Raw genomic sequence first — 27,187 nt, forward strand, 5'->3', positions numbered from 1 at the left:
CAGCACGCTAACCGGCACACCACTCTGGCTCCAAACCCCACCAGGCCCCCCACGCCGAGAGCTACACCCTCACGGGGAGAGGGCCCGCTACCCCCCAGCGCTGCACGGAGCCCTGAACCCTCACCACCTCTCACAAGCTCCCCGCCACCCTGCAATGTGGACGCTATGCTTCCCGTCTCGCAAAAAGCGGTCACAGAGCTGGAAGACAGTGAGGCCAGGACTGGAGGAGGGGCAGCGGCCACCAGACCGCAGGCTCTAGATGCCCAGCCGTTTCCCACCCACCGCTCACGAGGAGCCTGAGCTATCCATCACAGCCCGGCAGGGTCAGCCTGTGGCAGGTGGCACCAGGCGGGGCCAGAGGGCAGGATTCAGCAGTAGGGAGGGACGGGCTGATGCAGGTGTGGGTCAGGATGACCTGGGTCTGCCTGCCAGCGTGGCTGGGGGCCCAGGGTGGCCCTAAGTGCGCCTCAGCAGCCCGTCCACCTTGCCAGACTGTGGGAAGACCGAAAGACTGAGCAAGTGCCCAAGCCAGCGCCTGGCACACAGCAGGCGCTCACCAAAGGAGCCGGTTATGGAAACTCACCACCAGCTCGGTCAGAGGAAGCCTGTGAGCAAAGGGGGAACAGCTGGAAGGGCCGGGACTCGGATCAGAAACAAAGAATGCAGGAGGGAGGGAAGGAGGGCGGGAGGGAGGCCAGAGCCTGACAGCTGGCTCCGGGGCAGCTGTTTGCGAGAGCCTGGTTCATCATTTAAATATTAGGAGAGATGTAAATATTTGAGTGCACAAGGCAGGGGGATGATTTCATTCCTCACCAGTATCCCCATTCTCCCAGCTGCCCTAAGACTCGGTGTCCCCCAGGGCCTGGGGTGGGGACAGCCACCCAGGAGGGAGAGAACACGACTCCACCTCCCTCCTACAAAGGTGTGAACGGATGACGGCCTTCCCCGTATCACCCCCAAGGGGCCCCAGGCCTGCCAAGGGTTTCTTTAGCAGCTCAGCAAAAAAGCAAAGCAGCCCTTCCTGCGGGTTTGTGGAGAAGGCCCAGGACTTCAAGCTCGCCGCTCCAACCTGCCACCAGCTCCACCCCTGCTAGGTGAACACATCAGGCGCCTCTCTCCCCCCTGCATCATTCACCACCCAAGTCCCTCCCGGCTCACCTACCCTCCTGACCAGGAGCAAAGATGGAGCCCGGGTCCTCCTTGTGAGCACAGCCCCAAGGGTATCCCATCAGGTGCAGGCCCCTCTGCCGGGTGTGGGCACAACGGGACCCCCCAAACAACTAGGAGTTGGGAGAAATCACAAGAGAAGCCAGCCAGCACCAGGTGCCTGGAGACCCTGCCTGGTAAACTCCCACCAGGGACTCTGGTTAGGTGCTCCTTCCTCCAGGAAGCCCTCCTGAACCCACCCCTCTCTAGGATTCATGCTTGGACCCCCAGAACCTAGAACAGAGCTGGCATTTAGCTGGTGCCCACAGACAGCCGTTGACTACAAGGAATGAGCCCACGGCCCCCCCACCCCACGGACCCTCCTCCTGGCCCGACAGGGAACAGACGAACGCCAGCACTTCTCGATCCGAACAAAAAGCCAAAATCCACTTTCCAGAGCGTGCCTTCCCTGACTTTTTATGAGGAACAGGAGGCAGGGGACAGCAAAGAAGATCGCCCCTCCAGGCCTGGTTGGAAGCCAGGAAAACTTGTATGCTTTTATTGTAGATAATCTCGGTCTCCGGGGGACACGGGGCAGGGGCCTGGCCTACCACTCACAGGGAAACTGCCCACCCACATGGAGAGGAGGGCCAAATATCCCAGCTCGGAGCCGGCTGCCTGGACCCAGGGATGGGGCCAGCCCGGACACAGAATGAGATCCTGCCCGGGACAGTACAGTAATCCACCGGGCTGCTGGCCACGATGCTTAGAACCAGAAACATGTCCATCTTCCAGGTCAGTGCCTGGGGGAGGGGAGACGGCAAGGTGGCACATACTGGGGACATCTGTCTCTTCCCACCGAAAAGAAAGATGATGCTGTCTGTCACCTAACCTCCCACGAGCAGAGAGGAGGTTGTCTGTGGCCCAGGTGGCTCCCTTCCTCAATTCCAGGGGACCCTCAGCTGTAGCCTCCCGCAGGGAGGTGCCCAGGACCCCCAGACCCTACCCCAGGGGACAGCCAGAAGCCCATCAGCAAAGACAGCCAGTCACTGGCCAGCACTCCTCGAAGGGTCAGGGAAGGCTGTGGCTTTGGTTAGGAGACCAGATACAGAATCATCGAAAAAGACTTGACAAGGCCTGCAAAAGAGCATTCCAGTCCCTCCTTGGAAAACTGAGGAAGCAGGACACAGAGGGGTAAGGAACTCTGGAATTCTCCCACTTGATCCGAATAAGCAACAGGCCGCAAGACCCCCCCCCACCTCCCCATGGCCACCCATTTGTACCCAGGGAACAACCATGGAACCCCCCAGACAGACAGATGGGCCCTCGGAGACCAGAGGAGTAGAAGAATGGACAGGAGGTGGGCAAGTCACCTCTCCTCTTCCCCTTCCCCATCTCCCCTGGCTTTCCCAGGAGTCTATTCCAAGTGTTTGAAGGCAAAGGCTCCCGGCCTTGGGGCCAGGGACACAGGAAGCTCTAAGCCATGGGTGGGGAGGACACACTTATGCATTTAAGGCCAGGGCCCTGGATTTTTCTGGATTTTGCAACTCAGCCCAGTAGAGGGAAAAGGCCAGAGTCCATAGAGGCTCACCCTCCCGGGAGGGGCTATTAAAAACTCAGGAGCATGGGGAAGAGAGCAGACAAGGAAAAACACCAAACACAAGAAAGAATAGAAGTAGGCTGGAGCTTCATTCCTGGCTCCCCACCTTCTCTGCAGCCCCGGCTCCTAACAGAGCCCTGGGCTGGGCGTGGGGACTCCAAGGACATCAGAAAACGGGCATTGTCCTCTTGTCCCTCCGCCTAAATTTCTGGGCACTGGCAGCACTTTTAAAAATGACAACAAGCTTAGGAGCTTCCAGAATGTCTCCTGGTCCAGGCTGCATGGAGCCTCCGGGCTCTGTCCCGACCAAATTAAACAGCCCCAACTCAGAACTGCCCCAGGCGCCGGGAGTGTCTAGGGGCAGACGGCTGGATCTCTTTGGCTGCATATTACAAATCCTCAGGCTCCTGGGACCGTGCTCCAGAGAGTTCCAGACCATTCGGTCTCATAAGCAACTCAGAGAGCCTCCAAATTTGGGGAAAACCGAGAGGGCTTTAGAAAGAAAAGCAGTGTTGGGCCATTTTTCCTCAGTGGCTTTGTCAAAAGAAAGCACAAGAGCTCCTTTCCTGGCTGAGTGTCGGGGATGAAAATGAAATCTCCCAGGGCCTCAACCCTCGGATCAATCTCCCACCGGAGCCCCTGGCCGCCCCTGCTCCTCACCCCCCCACGACCATTCTGCACACCCCACTAGGTCTTTGAGGGTATACAGCACGTAGCCCACTGTTCCGGCCACATAACTGTGAGCAAAGACACACAGTCCTGCCCTCGGGGGGCTCCGAGCCCAGTGGGAAGCCCCTGGTCCAGCCAGGGAGGCGGGTAGGACTCCTTCCTGGGTTTGGGGGCCACCACGGATCCCCCGAGTCTGGCCCCCGGGTCCTTGCTGATAGTGCCAGCCGGGCTGAACCGTGGTGGAGTCCGGGTCTCTGAATGTGACCTCCCCTGACCCCTGGACATGCGAGGAGGAAGAGGAGGACGAAGCCCTGCTCTGCTCGGCCAGCGCCAGGGTCTGCGGGCTAGAGTACCGAGGAGCAGGCTGAGGCCACGGGCACTGGGCGGACAGGTCCCTGGCTCCCGCGGGATAGGTGCACCATCTGCACCTCCGTGTGGCCCTTGGTGCCACTGCGTCACATACAGGCCACCATGTCACTGCCCCCACCGGCAAGACAGCACCCTCTGTAAATGTGACCTGAGCGGGTGCCCCCCACGTGCCGGGCGCCGTGCCAGCTGTGCCCACCACGGGCCCTGGGAGCTTCAGCTCTAGGTTTGTCTCTCCAGGCAGGGAAGCTCTTGGAGCCCCCACTCCGTGCCCAGGCTCCCCGTGGCCTCGGCGGGCAGGGGTGCAGAGCTCCCAGGCTCCCTGGGCACAGGCAAGGCACCTGGCTTGCCCCTACCCTCCCCCTCGGCCCCAGACGAGACTGTTTCCTTGCTTAAAGCCCACACACGAGCAGGACTTGCAAAAGGGCTGCTGGACAGGAGAACGCCCCACCAGCACGTGCCCTCCCTGCCAGGGGCTCCCTGCCTCGCTCCCCTTTCAGTCAGGCTGTCCAGAACCAGCCCATGACCCCCCCATCTGTGAGGCTCCGGGGTGGGGAACGGCAGAGAAGGCGGATGACCTCTCCAGGGAAGCAACCCCGCAGCCCACGTGAGCCCAGCCTCCACTCTGACAGGGAGAGAGCTGAGGCACCCCCAGGGAGCCCTGCCAGGCCAGAGGAGGGGCTCCCCCGGCTTGGCCAGGAGCCAGAGCGTCTGCTGGACTCAGGGGGAGTCCGGGTGGGCTCCACAGCTGCTACTAACCCGCAGTACTGACCACACCGCCAGCCTTACCCCAGGGGGACCAGACAGGCCCTTGCCTGCGGCCTTGGAACACCTTCCATCACCCAGATCCGCCCCCAGCCCCCCCAGCTCCAAGAGCGGCAGCAGCACCCCCCACGCTCCCGGGAGCAGGACCTGTGCTCGGGGCCTCCAGCCACATCGACCTGAATCCCAGGACCACCCTCGCAGAGAGGGGAAACTGAGGCTCCAGTTCAGACACTTCCCGTGCGCCACACAGCTTTCACTGGCAGTGGGCTCGCCCTCCTGAGCACTGCACCCCGTGGGCTCTCACTTGCCCCATCCATCACCTCTCTGGAAGGCCCTCCCCCTCTGGATGTAAGCTCTGCCCACCTGCCCCGTTTCAAACCTTCCCGGAGATCCGTGTCCTCCAGAAAGCCTTTCTAGAGGGATGCCCCGCAGCATGAGACGTGCCCCCACCTCCCCAGCCCAGGTCTGGCACTTAGCCTGGCTCAGAAGCCCATGACAGAGTGCTCCTGCTACCCCGTGCATGCATGTCTGCTCTCCTCCCCACGCCGAGCCCAGTCCCGTGCTCTGGACACGGACAGTACCCAGCCACTGCTGCGCTGGCAGCCGGTCCCTAAGAATGCTGTCCCCTCGTCGCTGCAGAACAGGCACCAGCCGAACCCCTCAGGCCCGGCTCCTCCAGTCCCGCCCAGTGACCTCATGGCCCCCTGGCCCCCGCCTCCCGCCACCAAGGCAGGGACTATGAGGAGCTGGTACTCACAAGGGGCCTTGCGTCTGGCTGGAAAGCAGGAGGCATCACTCGAGAGGCCGCTGGCATTCATTAGGGACAGGTCTGTACCCATCACCAAGCAACAGGCCTTGTCCTTCTGGGATGAAAGGGGCACCTGCATCCAGCAGGCGAGGGAGCCCGTGTCCCAGGTATCTGCCTGCTCCCATCCCCCCAGGAGACCTGCTCCCTGCCCCTGCCCCCCGCCCCCCACCGGCCTGCTCTCCGGGGCCCAGAGCCTCCAGGACCCTTCCAGGAGGGTCCTCCAAAGAGACAGCAGAGGCTGCAGAAGGGCAGGCACGACCTGTACACGACAGAACACAGCTGCGGGACCGGAGCGCCCAGGATTCTGGGCCAGACTGCATTTCCACAAACACCCAGGACTTGCAGGATTCTTTCAGAGCATGCAGACATGGTTACAGCAAACAGCGCGGGGGCAGGCCGGCCAGCAGCTGGCACTTGGAAGGGCTTTGTTACACAAAGACCAGAGTTGTAATAGCGTTAGCCTTAACAGATTTGGCCCGCCCTCACCCAAGAACACGGCTCCATGCCTCCACCGACCCGGAGCGAGATCGGGGAACGAGTCATCCCTCCTGCCACCCCCTCCCAGGCCCATCTTCCTGGGGTGGGGCGGGGGGGTCAAAACGCTCTAAAAAAGTCACATGAGCAAAATAGAAAACCCTCTTCCCGCCCTATATGGGGTTGTCCACGGAACTCCAAGGTTGTCCTTCAAGGGAAGGCCAAGGCCATTCTGGGACGTTCACGCCCATGAAGGACACTGCCACCCCCTCAGTGCCCGGGGCAGACGTGAACCCGACAGACACGTCCATGACAGAGGACGGGCTGAATCCCCACGCCTCCTCGACAACGTGACAGAGCCAAAACGGGAAGGGTGCCCGGGACGTGGGGCATCAGATCTACACAGCCCACACACACCCACCTGGGGCGGCTTCCTGTCGGCCCTGCAGGGGCGGCTGCTCCGGCCTGGACACCCGCCCTGCACCCCACCCCAGGTGCCTTTCCCTCTGCCCCGCGGGGCACGCCACCCTGGCCCCGATACTCTCACTAGCTCCAAACCTCCCAAAGACACCCGACGACGGCCCTCTGGCCCCCCTGCAGGATTCCAGTGTGCGAGGATTGCAAACCACCCCCAGCAACGCCATGGCTCAGAATTTGCTGGGCTTTGGTGGTGGCCCCTGGGGCTTCTGATCCTCAGCAACCAGCACGTGCGGGGTGACAGGCCGTGTCCGCCGACCCCAGAACTATGGGGGTGCAGCAGCGGCTGAGGGGCTGGCAGTCTCCTCCACTCCCCCTTTGGTCCTACCTTGCAGAAACCCCAAGACACCACGTCGGCAGCCACACAGACCCAGACCAGAGCTCCTCCAGCTCTGCTCTCGCCACTCCGGCTGCCTCCCCAGGACAGTCCCAACTCCCTGCGGGCACGCCTGGCCTGGCCCTCTGATCCGCTCCCACTGGCCCCTCCTTGTGCCCCATTCTCCAATGGACCAGCTCATTCCGGCCTCCCCCGCTTCTGCCTGCTGCCCGGGACCTGAGTGCTCTCCTCCTCCCTCCTGCAACTGAATCCCGACTTTCGCCCAAGGTCTGCCTCCTCCACGGTGACCTTTCCCTGCCTGGGCTCCGCCGCACCGTCTCCGTCACTGCTGCCCGGGGCCGCACACTGTCCTCCTTCGTTGCCCACGAAGGTGGGCTCCTTCCCCACCACACCCAACACCCAACTCCACTCCGAGCTACTGGGGCACTTAGGGAGGCCATTCCGGTCCCGAGCTGGCCGAGTAGGGCCCTCACACACCCCTCCACCCAGAAGCCCAGAGGCTCTAGCGCCCGACCTCTCTGCCTTCAGAGCACTCTCAGCTTGTCAGAGCACACGACAGGGCGACCGAAGCACACAGGGAACCAGAGGGTCCCTAAGAGTGAGAAATCTCCCCCTGGAGTCACATGGCTGCCCACTGTTGCACCAGGATGGTCTCAATGAGGCCATTGTCTCCGACCAAAAGAGAGGGTCAAGAAGCCACCTGGGAGGCCGGGCAGAGGCTGCCAGCATCTCCAGATGGGGCCTGTCGCGGTCAGGATGGAGTCACCCACGGGGATGTGGAGACAGAGCTGCTAACAGCCGGCATGGCCTGAACTGGAACAGCTGCAGGACCACACCACCCCCAAATCTCCGCCTCCCCCTCCTGCCTCGGGGCTACGTGGAGCCCACAAATCCCTCCGCCAGCCCCACGCTTTCGGGTCAGGGACTACAAGCCAACCTCAGCCCCACAGGCCCCAGGGAGGATGCGCAGACAGCTCGGAACCTGAAGGGGGCAGCCGTCTCCAGACCGGCTGGTTCCCGCACTTGGACACTTAGAAGATGAAAGCCCCGGGAGCAGCAGGGAGAGTCTCAAAGCACCAGCTGCAGGAGAGCCACGGTCTGGGCCCGCAGAAGGCGAAACAGAACGAAGGAGATGTAGGGAGACCCCAGTAGGAGCACGCTACCCAAAGCGTCCAAAGAGCAGGGCGTCCCATCGCAGCCCTGAAGACCCAGAGTCACAAAAGTGCTCCCGCTACCCAGCCAGCCACCAGCCGGCTTCTCCTCTGCCTGGGTGTGCCAGCCACTAGACCCCAAACACTCCTGTCTCTTCACACCCCTGCCCAAGCCAGCCTAGGCCCAGCCCAGAATCACAGCCGCTGCAGCTCTGCTTGGGATCCAGCCAGGCTCTGGTCCCGAGAAGTGCCCCACAGCGCGGCTGACCCCATGCGTACTGCAGAGCTCGGGACACACGGATCCCGGCCCTGGCACTGCCCCCGGGGATAGAGGACCTCCTGGCTCGGCCTGGCACCTGGACGTCTAAGTCCTTCCAGCCTAGCCGCCCCAAGGCCGGGCCCACCAGAGGGCTCTGCCCAACGCTGCTTGGGAGCCCCTTGGAGGGGCGGGGGCTCCAGGTTCCAGCAGAGGCAGGACCGCCCCTCAGAATTCCGGCCCCAGAAGTGCTGCGGACTATTGTGTGAGCTTCCCTCCAGACCGCTTTATTTACTCCCCGGGACGCCGGGACGCAGAGCCACAGGCAGTCACGAGGACGCATGAAGGCGCGCGCGGGCGCGCGCACACACACACACACACACACACACACACACACACACACACACGAGGCTCAGGGCTGGGAAGACCCGAGCACTCGGAATAAGAGCCCCCCCAAGTCTCTGCACACACTGTAAACCCCGAAGCCGGGGGAGGGGACCAAAATGCGCTCCCTACCGGCCCGCAGGCCCCTCCGCCCGCGCGCCTCCCTACTGCAGGAGGCGGAAGGGGGTGTCCCCGGGCCTGGACCGGAGCCCAAGGGGCGCCCCCCGCTAGACCCCGCCGGCCCGAGACATGTCCGCTCGGCGGCCTCTCCGGTCGGAATTCGGCTCGGTCCGGCCCCGAAACTGGTGTGGGGGAGGGCGGCCGCGCTTTGGGCTGGACGCAGAGGCGGGTGACCGGCTCCCCGCCCCGCCGCAGGGCCGCGGGGGCCCGAGGGCCGACGGGGACTGGGACCCTGTGACGGCCGCGAGGGAGCCGCGCGCCCCGGCCAGTTCCGCGGCCGCCCCGCGAGCCCTCGAGGGGGCTGTCGCCGCTCGGCAAATACAATAAAAGGAAGGAAGCCGGGAGGCAGCGCGGGGGCCGCCGAGGCGCGCGGGCCCCCGAACCGAGTCCTCCACGTAGGCGACGCGGGCGCGGGACGGGGGGCGCGTGGCGGGCGGGGCGCCCCTTCGGGGGGTCCCGCCCCCTCTTCCGCGCGCCCGCGGCGCGCCCGACACCCACCTTCGAAGTCCGAAATGATCCCGTCCAGCTGCGCGTTGACCGCGGGGTCGGACATGGTGGCTGGAGGGCGGCGCGGCGCGCGGAGGGCGGCGGCGAGGAAGCGCCCTGGCGGCCCGGGCCCTGCGCCCGCACTCCCGCCGAGCAGAGCTGGCCGCCCGAGCCCCTCGGCCCCCGGGCTCGGCTGAATGAATGGGGGAGGCGGGCGGGCGCCGGGCCTCGGCTCCCCGCGCCCCCGCCCCGCCCCGCCCCCGCCGCCCGGGCGGATCAGGTTCCCGCACCCGGCCCGGCCTCCCCGGCTCGCACTGGCTGCTCCGCCCGCCCGTCAAGGCCGGGGCCTGGGGGGCTGGGGCCCGAGCGGCCGCCGCGGGGACAGGCCGAGTCCTGGGCGCCCGACGCGGCGCCCCGCTCCTCCCCGCCTGGCCCGCGTCCCCGGGACAGCGACCGACGCGGCTCGGCCCCTCCCCCCCGGACGCCCCGCCGCGGCCAGATGTGGGCGGATGTGGGGGCCGGGCGGCGGCGCGGGGGCGGCGCCGAGGGGGGAAGAGATTCCTCCCCTTCCCTGGGGCGCAGGGTTCCTCCTGCGGGAGGTTTTATTTACGCAGCCAAACAAAGTTCACCGCCGCCGCCGCCGCCGCCGCCGCCTTCCCGCGCTCAGCGCCTGCAAGGGTTAAGCGCCCGAGCTGGCGGGCCGCGGGAACCCCCGCCTGCGGGCCCGGAGCCGCGGAGCGAGGGGCGAACGCAGGAGTCACGTGGCCCGGGGGGGCCGCTCCTCCAGCGACTCCCCACCCCCACCCGTGCACCCCCGGGGTCGCTTGCTGCACCCTCCGAGCCAGGTGACAGAAAAGGCGCCCGTCTACGGGGGGCGTGGGGGGGGGCGTGGGGCAGGGAAGAAGCGCCCCTTCCAGAACAGCCAGGGAAATGTGCCAGCCCCAGCTTCCAATAAGGGGGGCTGCTTGGTGGCAGAGCACAAACGTCAGTCCTCCCCCTGGTAAGGCGAAGATATTTGATAGGATCTGAAGGAAGGAGTTCCGGAATGGGGAAAAAGGGGGCTCCCCATCTCCGCTGTACCTCAGGCCTGGTCTTGCCCTCCAAGACAACCATTTCTACTTGCGAACACTGATTAAATTCTATCACCTACAAGGAAGGCAGGCAGGTCCCCCAGGCTGGGGACAACAGGACCGGTTGGAACTTGCGAAGCAAAAGGATGGAGGAGCCCCCAGGAAGGGCCCTCCAGGGCTGGCCTCCACAGCAGAGGGGGTCTCCCTTCCACTGCCCAGGCTAGTTAGTTAGGCGATCGGGTCTACTCTCCCCGTCATTACAGACCCAGAACCTCTGCCCCAAGTCAGGCCGGGTGAGAGTCCACAGCAGGGAAGGGAATATACCCTCCCTTCTGGTGGCCGTCCTCCTGGGTCTCAGGTTCACCACTGCCACTCCCCTCCCAGCCCCCACACCCCCCAGTCTGGAAAGATTCCGGATGTGCAAGGGATGCTGAGGCCCCACTGCATCCCAGTCATTCCGCACCTCTTTCTGAGAATCCACTGGGTTGGTAGCTTTATCGAGTAGAAGAAATCAGGTCCTTTCTTTTTAAGAAAAGCAGTCACTCCCTCCCTCGTGCTTTGGATATTTTGAACTATTTTCAACCAAGTGAGTTTGTGGACACCAAACTGCAAAACCACAGACATTTCAGATGCGCACACACCCTCCCTTGCCTGGGAGCCCGGGGTTTCAACAGGGGAGTCACCGCGGGCATGGACGGCACCCCGATGGCCTTCCCAGGGGCCCTGGCCTGTCATGTTGGAAAGCCAGCACCTGGGCCTGCCTGACAGCCCAGGCCTTTGGGCCACCTGTGCACCCAGTACTGGGAGTTTGGTGGTCCACGGCTGCTAAGAAGCAGCCGAACTACACAGGCCTCTGGGAAGATGCTGGTAGACAGCCTTATTCTGCAGTGTTTTTAGAAAAAGCACCTGGTGAGTGCAGACACACCCGGGGGATTGTTCTCCCAGAGAGCGGGCATGGAGTTCCACAGATTAGCAGTCGGCTTATTGTGCATTCTTCACGGCCATTCACAGCAGCGCTGCACAGACGTGTGCTTATCTCCTCGCGGAGCCCCGCCAGGGTGCACGCCTCACCAAAATGCTCCCCTGTGGGAACCCAAAGGACAATGGCAGGAGGGAACCGACCTCCATGGCCAGAAAGTGCCCCATGCTGGCATGACTGTGCTCTGGATCCCACCCAGTCCATACCCCCGCCTTCAGTCCAACCACCGCGGCCGCCGCTGCCAGGCCTCGACACCTCCAGGTAAGGAGATTCCCCGCGCTCCCTCCGGAAAGCCGACCCGGCACTTGGCCACACTCCCAGCCAGGAAGTTCACCCTTGTATCTAACCAACTGCTCTAATTGTACATCATCTATTTCCTCTTTTTTTTTTCTGTCTTCAGAGGAGATGGGAAACAGCTGGGCACCACCCTTCACATAATAATCACCTTCTCCAAACTCGAAGACAATCCGGCCGCTCCTCGGCCTTCTTTTTCACAGCCGAAATCACCCACCCCAGCCCTGTCTCAGCCCAGCCTTTGATCACCTCTGATGGCTTTGTCCAGTTCGCAGAGTAGGCCTGATCCGTATGGGGAGGTGAGGGGTCCCTAGCCCCCTTCTCAGGGCAGAACAGTCAGGGCTGGGGGGGGGGGACAGGCAGTCCTGGCAGGGGCGCTGGGCAGATAAAGTGAGCAGCAGCAGAGAGAGGAAAACGAGCTTACATTTGGCAAGAAAAGGAGAACTGTAAGGCACATGCATTCCTCAATGGTGCTCTCTTCCACGGCCACGGAGAAGGCAGGGCTGTAGGGGAAAGTGAGATTAGAGGGGCCACCGGAGGGGCCGCCCACCTCCCAGGTTCCCCCATGAGACCTGTGGTGGGTGCTCCAAAAACACACGTCCACCCGAACCTCAGGAGGGGACCCGATTCGGTATGAGGATCTCTGCAGATGTAATTAAGGCGAGGATCTCGAGGTAAGATCGCTCTGGATGAGGGCGGCCCCTAAATCCAAGTGTCCCTGTAAGAGGCCAAAAAGGAAGAGACACGGAGAAGCCATGTGAAGTCAGAGGCAGAGAGCAGAGGGACGTGGCCACAAGCCAGGGACACTTGGGACCCCAGAGGCTGGAAGAGGCAGGGAAGGATTCTTCCCAAGAGCCTTCAGACGGAGTGAGGCCCTGCTGACACCTTGATGTTGGGCTTCTGGCCCCTAGAATCCTGAAAGAAGACATTTCCGCTGTGTTAAGCCCCTCGGGTGTGGTCCTTTGTAATGGTGACCCCCGGACACTCTACAGACCTCCCAGAGCCGTCTGTGAGCCACAAAGCCTGCCGTAGATCAGGACCACTGTCCGGCAGGTGGCCATCCTGACGGGATTGGGGGACTGGAGCCACCCCAACAGCAAGCCCCAAGTTTTAATAACACCTAAGGGGCCAGGGATGGGTAAGAAAGGTCTAATATGAAGTCCAGTTCTAAGTCTTTCTGGAAATGGGAAGGAGCAGGCCTGGAGAGCAACCCCACAGGTCAGGCCCTGGTGGGATGAGCCTTGGGAAAGAGAGGGAGGGAGGAAGTCGATGGGCGGAAACAGCCGTTTGGCTCAACCTCGGTATCCATGACCTGGGGCTCCATCTGGGGATTGGGGAGCAGAGGGAGGATGGTGGCTCCTTGCCCGGCTGCCCTGGGCCTTTGGACAGGACACCCTGTTAAGTGGACCATCTGTTTCCTCAAAGACCAGGACAAGGACCATGGTCTCAGCCCTGCCCGGGCCTGGCGCACAGTAGGGCCTCCCTGAGCTCCAGAGCCTTGGATTCGTCGGCTGCCCGACCTTCCACAGCCCCCAAGCTCCCTCGGTCCACCTTTGTAAATGGTCCCTCCATCCACCTAACAGCTCAGGCCAAGTGTCTAGGCATCACCCTGGGGTCCCGTTTCCCTCACCCCCACAGCCAGGCCATCAGTGAGTTTCCATCTCCAAAATGTCTGCAGGTTGGCCTGCTTCCGACCTCAAGTGCCCCCAACTCAGGTGCAAGCCCCCCTCCAGTGGTACATGCTGCCTAATGTTTAACAACCGGCGCTTTGGGGGTTAAAAAAAAAAAACCACCTGATTGTTATGTAGCATTTGTCTATTTGTGGGTGTAAATACCCCCACCCTGGCCAATTTCAAGCCACCAGTGCGACGCCAGAGCTGGGAAGCTCTGGGAAGGAACCGTCCCCATGTAGCATTTCTACCGTACAGATAGGACAAGCGACGCCGAGCTCCCGAACGCGGAGGATATGGTAAAATGTACTGAAATACTTAGGAAACGTGAGTTCTGTGTATTTATTACCTTGGGTCGTAACGTCATTACTTGTAAGTAATTTGTATTATATAAACCGAACAGATACCTTGGTTTTATAATATGATTTGTTTCTCATAGGGCGATGGATTTTTGTTGTTGTTATGCCAAAACACACATAACACAAAATCTGTCACTTGAACCACTTCTAGTGTACCGTGGCGAGGCACGCAGCGCGTTCAGGCTGTTAGGCACCCATCGATCCCGACCGTTCCCAGGCCGTCGCCGTGCTCCCAAACGGAAACTCCTACTTCCATCGAACAGGAATCCCGTGTGCCCCTCGGCTCCCGCCGGCCACGGCAGTCACCGTTCTGCTCTCTCTCTGTGAACGGGGCTGTTGGAGGGAACCGCACACAAGCGAAATCATCCAGTGTTTGTCCTGTGGGTCTGGCTTGATGTCCTCGAGGTTCATTCACGCCGTCCAGCGGGGCAGGATTTCCTTCCTTTTCACGACTGATATTCCGTTGTACGTACACACCACATTTTGTTTATCCGTTCATCCGTCGACGGACACTTGGGTTGCTTCCATTTTTGGCTGCTGTGAATGACACTGCTAGGAACCTGGGTGTGCCCACGTCCCTTCGAGTCCTGCGCTCACGCTTTGGGGCCCTTACCCAGAGGTGAAACTGCCGATCATAGGGTCATTCCATGCCACTTAATTTCAAGCAATAATTTATACAGAATTTATTCTGTATTTTATATACATTCCATAAAATATTAATTACATTTTTTTTAGATACTGCGTAATTAGATTTCTAATAATGGTTGTGTTTAACAACCGGCTCACAAAATATGTCAAAATGGAACAACTGGCTATGGCTGCATGGCCACGCTCTCCCTCCCGCACTCCTGCAGAACCTCCTAACTGGCGTGCTTGCTTCTACTCCGGCTTGCCTCCATCCCCATCTCAGGGAGGCTTGAAGATCAGATTACTTCACCTCCCGTGGCCTCGTTCACACTGAGAATCAAGTGCAAACTCCTTACCTTGGTTGCCAGGGTCCCACTTGCCCTCGCCCCGGTCCACCTGGTCTACTCATTGGCCTGCTTCTTCACACTGCCTTCTGCCTCCTGACATTTGCCTCAGCCGTTCCCTCTGCCTGGGCAGCGTCCCCAAGGTGTCCCCCCTGCTGGCCCTCTGTCTGTCATTTCTGTCTTAACTATCAGAGCGACCATCCCAGGGTCCCCCAGGAGACCCCTTAAGACAGTGGCTTCGTCTCCTCCAGGCATGCGAGGGGGACTCCCCCAAGAACCTGTCAAATGCCTGTGGAATGACAAAGGTCAGTTGCCCTCGCAGGGTGGCTGGGTCATGGTGACTCCTGACAGGGAATCGGTGCAAGGGGGCTGGGGACACCCTGCATGCCCGCCAGCTGCCACATAGAACTGCCCCAGCCCCAGCATTCAGGATGACAGGCAGGGCGCCGCCTGCACCCGGACCAAGGCGCCGGGGCCCCACCTCCCTTTATATGGCCCTGTGACGCCGTCCAAGTCCCACCACAGAGTCTCTCGGGCTGCCGGATTTTGAGTGTCCCCGCGAAGCCGGTCTGTGGGCACAGCTGACATTTCAGCGGTGTGCAGGCTACAGAGAACCCTTACGCCATCTGCCCGGCTGCTTAAACGCAGCCATAAGGTTTCACTTCAAAGGGGAATGCCGTTTTCTTAGCTCACGATTAATCTGTTCCCCAGACTCCCCAGCTATCGCCCCAGCCTGCTTTGTTCAGAAAATTTACAGCAAACTCTGACCACGGCAGCCCGGGCCTTATCTCTGAGGCAGGGAGCTTTTTAAACAAAGTATTACTCTTCTAAATTCAAGCTTTCGAGTCACAGAAGGAAGCTGCTGGCCGGCAGGACCCAGGCAAGCTCCCCACCCCCGGCTGCAGGCCTCCCGCCCCCGCCCCCGCCCAAGCCCCCCAGCCCCGCCGCAGACAGCTGCACGGGACCCCAGCAGCTTTGCAGCTCCCGTGGCCTGGCTCCGAGGGGGCCTGCAGCCCTGCCTGGCCCTCCCATTTTCCATTTCACTTGTGAATTTTACTGCAGGGACATGAAAGCCACTGGGACCACTTGAGCCAAGACAGGGGCAGCGGCTGCTCGCCCGCAGGGACAGAAGACTGCTCGGAGCCGGGACCCTCCCAGCTGATGCCTCATCAGCTGAACTCGGGGCTGCGGGGCATCTTTTATCGGCACGTCCCGTGGGCTTTTGGTTAGCAGATTCAGAAGCCTGGTTCCCCACCATGGGCTTGGTGGGTTATCACCAGCTAGGAAGGGGGAGGAGGAAGACAATGGCTCATGCTGTATTCCTGATTCTTCCCTCTTCACACAATCCGCTCCTACTCCTGCCCCCAGCACAGGGCTTTGGAAGGGACTTGAGTCCCCAGTCTGCTGGCCGCCACCGGAGGCTAGAGGTACAGAGATGAGCTGGGGGCACGCAGCATCCCCTGCACCCCAGCTGATTGGGGGGGGGGGAGAAAAGCCCTCTTGCCCTCCCAGGAGCTCCAGAGTCACACAGGGGCCTCGAAGGAGGGGCTGGCCTGGTACCCACCCCAGCCTCAAAGCAGCAAGTGGCTGTGCCTCACTGCTGGGGCTGCCAGGACACCTGGCCAGGCCACATACCCAGAGGACAGGCTGTCCCCTCGGGGTCCTGACCTCCTCGCCACTTTTCCCAAGCAGGCACCCTGCTCCGAGGCAGGAGGCAGCTCACCAAGGCTGCAGTGTGGGGACAAGAGCTGAGTCACCAGCCTTCCCCCAGCTCCACGTCAGCAGGAACAACAGGATCTGAGCGGGATCCGAGCAGAGAAGAAAGGGCAACAGGCTCTCTGTGGCCGAACTTATTTTTAAAGTCGCCGCAGTGACCGAGGTGACGTTGTCCCCAGGGAGCTGCCTGTCCGCCTGCATCCTTCGACTCCGGCCACATGCCCTAACAGTGCTCCCGTCCCCCGCCCAGGAGACAGCCCCCCAGCAGGTGAGAGGAAAACCGGCTGAGGCTCGGAGTGGCAGCTGTCAACACAGGAAGGGCAGGAAAGGGGGCACCCCCTCGCTCTTCTGTACCCTCTCACAAGGGTCTTTGGGGCTTATAGGACATGCACAGCCCTTGCTGGGATCCCCTTTCAATGCCCGCCCGCAAAACGCCCATCTGCTCTACCCTTGAACACCTCCAGTGACAGGAAGCTCAGTGCCTATCATTGCTGCTTACTCTATCTTCATCCAGTTCGGGCTGTTTAAAAAAGACAGAGCGATAGAGACAGCACTAGAAACAGAGCGGGGGAGGGAGAGAGGGAGGGAATTAAAGTCTGCCTGACTACAGCTTCTGCCCACGGAAGAAGGCATCGACTTCACTCTTTCTGAGAACAGAAAAGTAGGGGCGCCTGGGGGGCTCAGTGGGTGAGGCATCTGCCTTCGGCTCGGGTCATGATCCCAGGGTCCTGGGATCGAGTTCTGCATCGGGCTCCCTGCTCAGCGTGGAGCCTGCTTCTGCCTCTGCACCTCCCCTGCTCATGCTTTTTCTCTCTCTCTCACATAAATAAATAAAAATCTTAAAAAAAAAAAAAAAGAAAGAAAGAAAGAAAGAGAAAGAAAGAAAGAAAGAAAGAATAGAAAAGTGAAAAAAACAAAACCCAGAGAAGTGGAAAGAAGATGCAGACGTATGGACTGCCGGCAGCTTTTCTAGGAGCCTGGCGTTTGGGGCATGTGCCCCTCCATTTCGAGGAAGGGGCTGAGATGCGGGCCCCCAGGGAAGTGTTGGAGGATGGGCCCCCAGGGGGACATCAGCTCCCAGGCGTCCCTGGCAACGGTGGAAAGCTGACTACAGAAGCTTGCAGGGGAAAGAGCAGGGCTTGCTCTGGGGCCTGGCGGAGAACGAGTTTCCCATCAGCTGGCTACTGTGGGGAAATGTCCCCAGAAACCAGCCCACGAGTCCGGGGCTGCAGAGCCAGAGACGGCCCCTAGACACGGGAGCCAGGGGAAGGAGCAAGTGTCTAGGCATACCTGGGCCCTGGGCCCCTCCTCAGCCCACAACGCAGGAGCCCCGGTGCTCCGGAACTCCGCCCAGGGGGCAGACCCAGGGTGGGGTGGGGGGAGGGGAGAAGGCTGGGTGCCCCTGCCACTGTCTACGCCAGGCCTCTGTGGGCTCAGCTGGAAGCCACGCATATTTTGGGACAGTCTTGAGCCGGCAGGTCCCCAGCCCCCAGCCTCTCCTCCTCCTCCTCCTCCTCCTCCTCCTCCTGGCTTCGGCTGCGCATCTTGGCCCATGCTCCGCCTTCTCTACACCTCCACGGAAGGATGGAGAAGAAAGAGGGGCCAGCCAGCTCGCTCAGAAGACGCCCGAGAGCCTGACGCCCGGAGACGAAGGGCCCGCCATCAGCGGCCAAAATGCGTGGGGGGCTCCCTGTGGGCTGGATTCTTCTGCCCGTTCCCACCCACCACGAACGGAGAGGAGGGTGTGCACCACCGGATGCGTGCCCTGGGCCGGCGTGACCCCAGGGGAGGGCGGCCACGGTGCCACACTGTACCTGAGATGCGGCCTCTGGGTCTTGGCCCGGAGCCTTGGGAACAGAACACTCCGCGTGGGAGGGAGGCTGGCTGGGCCCCCTCCCAGCAATCGGGCACTGCTTTCCTGGATAATGAAATCTCCCCACCGCCAGTGCTGCTGGGGCCAGCCGGCAGCCAAATCAACCTCAATGAACCATTTGTCCCTCGTGTGAAGTGACCTCAGGGACGGGGACGTAATGGGTTTGCTATTAACACACCCGGCCTGGTGCTCTGCTCCCCCCACCCCCAGCATGAGTCACCCGCCAAGATGACAAGGCTGGGCTGAGGGCCCTGACTAGGGGGATGCCAGCTCTGGCCAGGCTGTGAGGAGATAGGCCAGTCTCAGGGACAAAGGCTGCCCAGTGCAGAGGCCCGGGGGGCCCCCCCAGAGGCTTCCCCTAGACTGTCTATACCCCAGGCCCTCAAGCACATGGAAGGCCCCTGTGTGTCTCTTTGGTTCCTTGGGCACCTGGGCAGCTGTGCCCCTGTCCATGTGGGGACACACAGTCTTCCGGGAGACTCCAGCAGATGGGGAGCTGAGGGGGTGAACCAACATGGAAACTGGCCAGAGAGAAGAGGAACAAGACAGCCCAAGGCCTCTGAGGGCCAGAGGCCCCCCTAGCACCTCTGGGATGGCCCCAAGTCAGAGACAGGTTTGGGGTGTCACTGTCTTTCATTACTACTAAACACTCAGGCTCTCTCACACGCTTGGCCGCAGGCTCTAGGAGGAAGTGTGCAGGCCCCAAGCTGGCCTCCCCGCCCACGGCGTCCACTCCTCCCAGCCTAACTCAGAGCTGCTGGTGGGACACCCTTTCTAGAACACACATCTGATCTTCACCTGCTGAAGATGGTGAGAGCCCAGCAGTGCCCCCAAGGCTGTCCCAGGCTCTCCGTCTCTGCCAGCCGCTCGGGCTTCCTCTCCCTGCGCTTCTCCAAGCCCTCCACTCCTGCCCAGCTGCTCCTAGTTCCCGGACAAGCCAGTGCCACACCTCTGAGCCTGTCCTCTTCTGTTCCCTCTGCCTGGTAGCCCCCCACCTTCCTTGGCTGGCTCATTCTTTTTTATTTTTTTTTAATTTTTTTAAGTAGGCTCCATGACCAGCATGGAGCCCAATGTGATGCTTGAACTCACAGCCCCGAGATCATGACCTGAGCAGAAATCAAGAGTCAGATGCTTAACCGACTGAGCCACCCAGGCATCCCTTGGCCGGCTCATTCTCGAGCCTTCAGGTACCTGGCTCAGATGCCACTTCTAAGAAGCCTCCCAGGACCCCCTGGGTGGAGGAACTCTCTCCGGGACCCTTCTGTGGGTTTTCCCAGCAATCGGGGCAGCCTCTGACCCAGACCATTCGCTGGAGAGGGAAGCCAGGAATCAGCTTGGGGGAGTGACAGTCCTCTCCCACCACAGGCAAGGACACAGCCAGAGGAAGAAGGAGGCACGAGTCTCCCCTGGTCTGTCCCCAGCCGTCCTGCCAGCCAGCTGGGCTACCTTGTCATCACAGCTGTTCTCCAGCAGAGAGAAATCTCCCACCTCGGGGACAGGGTGGACATGTGCCAGAGGGCGCCACGTCTACAGTGGTCTCGGAGACCACGGAGTCTGGATCTCTGCGGCTTGTTCCATCCACAGGGCCGCAGACCTGGCCCCGGGCCTGCAGTGCCTGCCCAAGTGAGCACACATCTGGAGCGGCGGGGCGGGGCGGGGCGCAGCATCCGCCTGGTTAGCTGAAGCCGCAGCACCCATGGAGAGCAGACCCGCACATGAATCCAAGCGGAGCCTCTGGTACCAGGGGCATCATTTTCAAGGAGGTAAACGTGGACATTCCAGGCCAGTGAATCACCAGATGTCAGCACATCTTGACAGGCCGGTGGCCCACCACATGGCTGGAGAGAGGGAAACAGACGGAGCCTACGTGGCGCATGTGGTCTTCTGGGCCAGCAGGGTGTGCAAGGCCCAGGACTGAGAGGTTCCCGCTGGATGACGAATGATGACGATCATCCATCTAGGAGAAATCCAGCACTGTCCAGTCGGGGACCTCTGACCTCCGAACACAGGTCCCTTTCTGCAGAACCAAGCGGCTTCCCTCGCGCCCATCCCATCCAGCCAAGCCCAGGTGCCTGGGACACACAAGTGCTGTGGATCCCGAGGGCCTCCCTAATCTTCCCACTCATCGCCGCGACCTTAGTTCTGAGCGGGAGGAGCTGACATTCAGAATGGTGACCCCTAGGCAGAGCAAGATCTTTAAAAGGAGGGAAGTGCTGTGCAGTGGGAACCCCTACTGAAACAGAGATCAGCGCTCAAACCTCGCGGGAGACTTTGGTTAAGAAAGGATGAAAGACAGGGCTGGCGCACTGGCCCGCGCTGGGGAATGTTTACGACCTGCCCAGTGGCGGGGAAATGCCTGATTTATCACATTTGCCAACTGCCATGATGGAAACGGCCCCACCGCGGCCGAGTTCAAGCTACCAAGAGGACGTGACCGCACGCGGAGCGGGCACCGGGTGCGCCCACCGCTAGCTGATGCCATTGGACAGCCACAGCTGATTCATTCTGGGGGCCGGTGAGACGCCCACGCCGCCCCCTTGCCTCACAAAACAGCGGGGGCCGACGGGGTTCAACGGGCAGGCCTAGCCAATCGCCTGCCCACCGGGGGGACGCGGGGCAGGTTTCCGGGGCTGCTCGGAGCTCAGCGAGAAGACAGCTATGATGATCGACTGACCTGGTCTGCCCCAGCCTCAGCACAGGCACCTGGCGGCACGCGTGCCCACACACTTGCCACTCCTGACCTGAGACATCTGTCTTGCTCTCCAGCTCGGTGCAGGTGTCACCTCCTTGAGGGACTGTTTCCAGCCTCACCTTTCCCGGGAGTGGTCCCTGCCACACGGCTGGCCACCACTCTGCACATACAAAGGGATGTATGGTGTGTGTGGCACAGACCCTAGGTGCCCTCCATGATACCTACTTTCTTCCACAGTGACAAAAGTTTCAGCTGGGCATATCGTTGCCCATCTGAAGAATTCATTTCCCAGGTGCCCTGGCTACTAGGAGTGGCCATGTGACTAGGTTCTGGCCAGTGAGAGGGGAGCTGAACTGTTAAACTTTCAGAGCACTCCTGTTCTTCCCCCTCCCCCAGTGGGAATCAGACGTGATGGCAGGAGCTGCAGCAACCCATTGAGGATGGTAGAGCAGCGAAGAAGCTGCACACTGTGTCCCTGTGGTGCTGGGCCACCACAACTGCTTACACTTGGATGGGGAAGCAGACGAGAAATGAATTTCTCTCTCGTGTAAGCCTCTGTTGTTTCAGTCTTTGTTACACAGCCACACAGCCCCCCGACTGATAGGGTGTGTGCTCATCAGCTCGCCGGTCTGGGAGCTCCTTGAAGGCAAGGAGCGCCTGGCAGAGTCTGATACAGTAAATGTGGTCTCAGCAAAACGAACAGTCTAGTTCACCCAAGGTTTGGTTTGTTTGCTTGTTTGGGTACCTGAAATTGGAAAATAAAGGTCTGAGCTTAACAGAGGACAAACACTAACATAAGGCAAAGGGGACACCAAATAAACACATGCCCAGAGTAGGCTGGGACTGTTCTGGAAAGTTCTGTGTTGAGAAGGAGGTCACCAACACAAACAGCTGTGTGTCGGACAGAACAGAATTGGCCACTTCAGGGACAAAGCATGATCTCAGAACACCAGGAGGAGCTGAGGCCTGGGCTCCGGGTCGGACTGCTGGGTGCAGACCCAGGGTGGTCAGTCACCAGGCAGCAGGATGGCCGGTGAGTTACTTCACCTTTCCAAGCTGTCACGGATTCCCCCGTATGTTAGGAACGACAATCCCTAGATTGAAGGGATCAGTGACAGTAAGTGTCTGGCATAAAATAGGAACTTGGTCATTGGTAGCTCTCGTTACCTATAACACACAGGGGAAGCCCGTTTATAGCTGGACCTAGAGAAGCAAAATGGTTTGCCAAGGGCCACGCAGCTGTTAACGACAGAGTCAGGATTGGAACCCAGGCTCCAAGCCCCTCCACAGCGCTCCTGCTGGGGAAGGAGCGGCCCCGGCCGAGTACCCGGAGTGGCAGTTGGTGAGTAATTCTGAAAGTGAGTCTGGAACATCTGGCGATGATTCTGGAGGTAATCAGGATGTTTGCGACTTACTTTGAAATGCCCCGGAAGGAACAATAAGGTGGACCTACGGATGGATGGAAGGACGGATAGGCGGACAGAGAGGTGATGAAGCAAGCATAATGCGTCGTCAGTGCTGGAATCGGAGTGCTGGGCGCGCACGTGTGCACCGTAAAATGCTCCCAACTCTGCTGCATGTTTGACCACTCTCACGGTCCACGGAGGGGGGACAGAGGTACAGGGAGCCGCACCAGCTATCGGAGCAGGGGCAGACCCCCAAACGGAGCCCGTGTCAGAATGCAGCCCTGCGAGTGTGGACGCACCTTCTCTCTCCTTCTGAAGACCATCAGACGGATGCTCGTTGACCACGTGCCTTAGGGGTCCACAGGCCCTTGCTTCTCAGTCCTGCCTATCCTCTCCCCACGTGCACCTGGAAGGTTCTGCAGGGGTGTGTGGGCTGGCCCAGATGCCAGCTCTCCTTCCGCCCTTCTGGGCACAGTGCTTGGCATATGTCAGATGCTAAGTGAACGTCAGCCCCTGCCCCCATGCGTTGTCTGCCTGCCCAGAGAGCTCCCCCCGCAGCCTGATCCAGCCACCCAGCGGACACTTCTGGACTTCTGGCCAACAATTTCTTCAGCTATGCTCTGGTCACCCCGCAAACATGCTAAGTCATAAATAAAGCACTAGCGAATGTCTCAATAGCTTCCCCTCCCATGGCGCCTACCCTCTCCCCCCAGGGTTCTGTCCTGACGGCCGACCCTTGGTCCAAGAGCCCCTTTCCGGGGTTGTGTCTCCTGAGGCTGCCCCCAGCCCCCAGCAGGCCAAAGGCGGACAGAGAAGCAGACTGAGGGGCCTGCTCAGTGCCTGGCCGGTGGGAGCCCCCCCCCCCTAGGTGGGGCAGCCCCTCTCCATCCTCTGGTCCCTACTTAGAGAACAGAGAGAGGACAGGAATGGAGGGGGCCGCTGGGGGCACCGAACTATAGTGCTGGTGGTAGTGCATGGGGGAGGGGGGGAGGGGGAGGGGAGAGGAGGGGGAGGAGTGGTAGCCTCTCCATCCCCCTAACTTCTCCATGGAGTCAGAGGTGCAAAGAAGGCAGGAGGCTGCCTGGGGCCCAGAGATCAGTGGAGTCGCTGGGATGTGAACTCAGCCTGTCCAACCCCCATGTCCATCCGTATGGCCCTGAACAGAACCAAAGGCAGCAGGGGCTGTGGCTTTGAGTCCTTGCAGAAGGCTCTAGAAGCCAGGGAGACCAGACTGGAGGCCAGGCCAGGTGTGCAGTACCTATGATGCTCGGGAGAAGCTGTGTGGCACGTGGTGGGCGTTCACTGATCCCTGCGGAGCTAACGGGGCCGGGATGCTATGCGCTTCTGCGGAGCGGAGGCTTGCGGGCAGCCCGCGCTTGCTCAGTGCAGCGGAGAGTCCTGCGTGCCGCGGCATCACATCTAGGTCCAGGAACGCCCTCACCAGCAGGGAGTCACCACCCACCCTGCATCGCTCAAAGATTCAGAGGCTGGTTTTCCCTTGAGGATGGACACACAGAACCCTGCCACGGGAGGAAGAGGCCCACGTGCTTCTAGACCCCCCCTGCCCCCAGTGTTTGCACAGCCCACATCCACCCTTCACCGCGGAAGGCCCTTCAGATGCCACAGCCACTGTGCGAGGGGCGGGGGTCTCCATCCAGGACATCGCAGGAAGAAGGGGCACGGGACGCACGTGTGACCCACAGTCCAGGGTCAGGCTCTTTCCACACAGCCCCGTGACACAAATAAATAGCCACTACAGCCGGGACACAAGGCAAGACCCCCCGTTGGCCAACGTTCCAGAACGGCGTCTTGGCAGCCACCCAGGGGGCTCGGGCCGGAGGGCGGGGGCGGGGCGTTTGCACAACCCTTACATGTGCAGCTCTGCACACACATGTGGCTGACAATCACCCACGCATCCGTGCCAGGAATCTGGCGCGCAGCCCGCCAGCCACAGGGCGCTGGTAATCCCCAGCTGCTCTCCTGACGCCACTCAGAAACGCTGTCCAAGGCAGGACGGAGAGGGTCACTGTTTTCAAGGTCACATACCCCAAAGGGAGACGCTGGGCCAGGGAACGGAGACCGGCATTTGGGCCAAAGCCATGGGCTCTCAGTCATGCCGGTCAATGGGGGAGGACCCGCCCATTCATTCAGCATTTTATTGAGCAACTATAATGAGCCAAGCTGCACAGACCATCCAAACAATCGGCTCGTGGAAAAACATCCCGATCCAGTCCTGAGCCTGATGTCGTAGGAAGAACTTGGGCTTTTGGAGTCGCAGGCCCCTCAACAGAAATCCTGGCTCAGCTAAGTTATCAGCTGGGGGAATCGGGACAAATTTCTTGGCATCTCTGGGCCTTGGTCTCCTTGCGAAATGGCAGGTCTCAGCGAGACGATGACATGGTGTCTGTGGGCAGCACTGGCCTGGGCTGGGTGGGTGGGTGGCCAGCACATGGGACGAGGGCGAGTCCTCGCTGGCACGTGTGACGAGCAGGCATTATGCCTGTGCTTCCCTGCGCTCCGGGTAGGAATGTCCAAGCAGTGATCTCTCCGTGCCCGTCCCCGGGGGGCAGAGAAATGGCAGCAGGAGGCCGCACGTCCCCACAGCTGCTTCTTCCAAAGCTTCCCGGAGGCTCAAGTGTCATTTCCTTCCCGGACAGCTGCCGGGTGCCCGGATCCAGGGGCAAGCCTGGTGGCCCCCACAGCCAGCAAAGCGGTGACCGGAAGGGCTGGCAGGAGGGGGTCTGAGCCTGACCACTCACCGCAGGGAGGAATGGGGCATTCAGCCCTCCCTCTGGGCTGGGCAGGGGCTCTGGGGGAAATCCAGTTCCTGGGAGAGGAGCCAGACCAGAGGGGTGAGGATACAGGAATGCCCCCCAGTGTCTGCAGCAGAGCACGGGCAGAGTGAGACCCAGACCCTGACCAGGACCCTGGCCGCTCCAAGGCCCGCTTCACCTCCGAGGAGAACAGCCACCATCGAGCACAGGTGTGAGAGTGTGTCTAAATGCGCATGTGTGTGTGTGTGCATGTGTGTGCACAAGGGAGAGGAGGTCTTGGGCAAGTCTCCGTACCCCCCTATGCCTCAGTTTCTTTATCTATACAATGGGGATAACATTACCTACTTCAAAGGGTTATCTTGAAATGAAAATGTGTTCATATTTGTAAAGCGCTTAGAACAGTGCCTGGCACAAGACAAGTGTTCCAGGTTTGCTAAATAGGTAAAAAAGTACGACACATGTTAGTCCGTGCTTCAAACAGAGCTTGGCATATGGCAAGCATCAGTAGTGTTCCTGAACGCCGCCTCAGACCCAGGAGAGCAGCAGATGCGGGGGCCCCACACCAGGGACCCTCGGCGGGGGGATGTGCTCCCACGTGCAACACAGAAGCATGTGTTCATCCACACGTGTGACTATCTGCACATCTGACACCGAGCTGAATTACCACGTCTGGGCTCAGGCAGGTGGGCCACAGGGTGGAGGCTCCGTTTCCATAGGAACCAGAGGCAGCCAAAGACAAAGGAGGGGAAGCGCTGTAGGATCAAGCCCGGCCTAATCCCCAGTCGTAAAGACAAAGCAGAACGTGTGGGGCCTGAGCAGGAGTCCTCCCCGCCAAGGCAGGTTCCCCACATCGTTACACCTCAAAATTTCAGTTCTCGCCAAATAACAGACACCTGGTCTTGGCAGGAACCTCAGAGGTCCCTTCTACAGCTTTCCTGAACAGTCTCCACACAGCCCCTGCTTGAATACTTCTAGGCATGGGGAACTCACTACTTTGTGAACTGGCCTGCTCCACTGTCAGAAAATCCAACTTGTGGGCAAAATCTCTTTATGTAATGAGTCAAACCACACTTCCTGGGACCTGCCAGGCGTCTGGTCCTGGGGGTGCTTTTTGGAGGAACCCTCATTCTATGTGACGACCCTCCAACTATTCAGACACAGTAACTGTAGCTTTTTGTTTTCCAAGTCATCTCTACACCCAAGGTGGGGCTCGAACTCCTGACCCCAGGATCAAGAGCCGCACGCTCTACTGAGCCAGCCGGGCATCCCTGCAGCTCTTCTCTTTCTGCGCCTCCTGTCCAGACAACCCCGCAGCGCCCTCCCATCCCCTGCCCTGATTCGCTCCAAGCCCCGCCCCAGCATGCGGGTACCCCCCCACCACGGGGGCCCTCTCTCGTCCACCCACATCCTCCCTTGCAACTGAGTCCTGGAGGGGGCCCCTCTGCAGAGAGAGCCTGTTGCAGGCTGAGCTGTGTTCGCCAAAAAGGTATATTGAAACCCTAATGCCCAGAACTGTGAAAGCGACCTTATTTGTAAATGGGGTCTTTGCAGATGTGAAGGAGTTAAGAGGATTGGATTGGGGGGGCCCTAACCCACCAGCTGGGGGTCTCTGTAAGAGAAAGGAATGGCTCTGTGAACAGACGCCCAGGGGAGACAGCCCTAGGGAGCGGGAGGCAGAGACCGCAGTGGGGTACCTGCCAGCCGTGGAAGGCCGGTGGCCACCAGAGACCAGCTCGGAGCTCGGAGAGGGTTCTACCTCGGGGCCTCCAGAAGGAACGGGCCCGGCCTGCAGACTCCTGGCCTCTGGACCACGCGAGGAGGACTGCCTGTTGTGTGAGCCCCGCGTTTCTGGTCATCTGTTATGACAGCCACAAGACCCGTCCAGGGACTGAGCAAGGATGGCCCAGAGGCCGGTGTCCCCTCCCTCCGGCAGCCAGAGTCTGCATCCGCTATTTTTTCCCATCCGCCAGGTCACGCGGCTGTTCACCCCGAGCTTCGCCGGTCCGCAAGTACGTGCAGATCTTCCCACGCCCCACAGGCAGGGCAGCCCCGCGCCCCCAGAGCACCTGTGGCGGGGGGCCCCCGTCCCGCTCACGTCAGCACCTCATCAGACGCTGGGGCTTGGGGGGTAGGCCCGGACCCCATATTTTCACAGGCTGTCCGGACAACTGAATCAGTTACTTGCCCTCAGCCAATGTGGGGAGCCACTGGGCGGGGTTCCTTTCCATGGGGACCCCATGATCCTGGCCCAGAACTCCAGAAGGCCCCACCTGGAGTGGGACCA

General features: G+C 60.8%; 1 protein-coding gene across 5 annotated transcripts in view; it reads right to left on the reverse strand.

The window, feature by feature from the left end:
• Positions 1–27,187, reverse strand: part of SEPTIN9 (septin 9) — a 151,187-nt gene that overhangs the window by 85,558 nt on the left and 38,442 nt on the right. Inside the window, exon 1 of one of the 5 annotated variants that reach the window (XM_045814507.2) lies at positions 9,112–9,518. The exons of 2 other annotated variants lie outside the window; for them this stretch is intronic. In XM_045814507.2, the coding sequence (XP_045670463.2) occupies positions 9,112–9,166 (55 nt within the window). In that variant the 5' untranslated portion in view covers positions 9,167–9,518. Of the gene's footprint in view, positions 1–5,303; positions 5,401–6,633; positions 6,839–9,111; positions 9,519–27,187 lie in introns of those variants that run through there. 2 more of the 5 variants (XM_045814505.2, XM_087854059.1) reach the window with 2 other exon arrangements.

Source organism: Ursus americanus, chromosome 23 (genome assembly GCF_024610735.1).
Source record: "Ursus americanus isolate L20-20 chromosome 23, mUrsAme1.1.p, whole genome shotgun sequence".
Lineage (NCBI taxonomy): Eukaryota > Metazoa > Chordata > Mammalia > Carnivora > Ursidae > Ursus > Ursus americanus.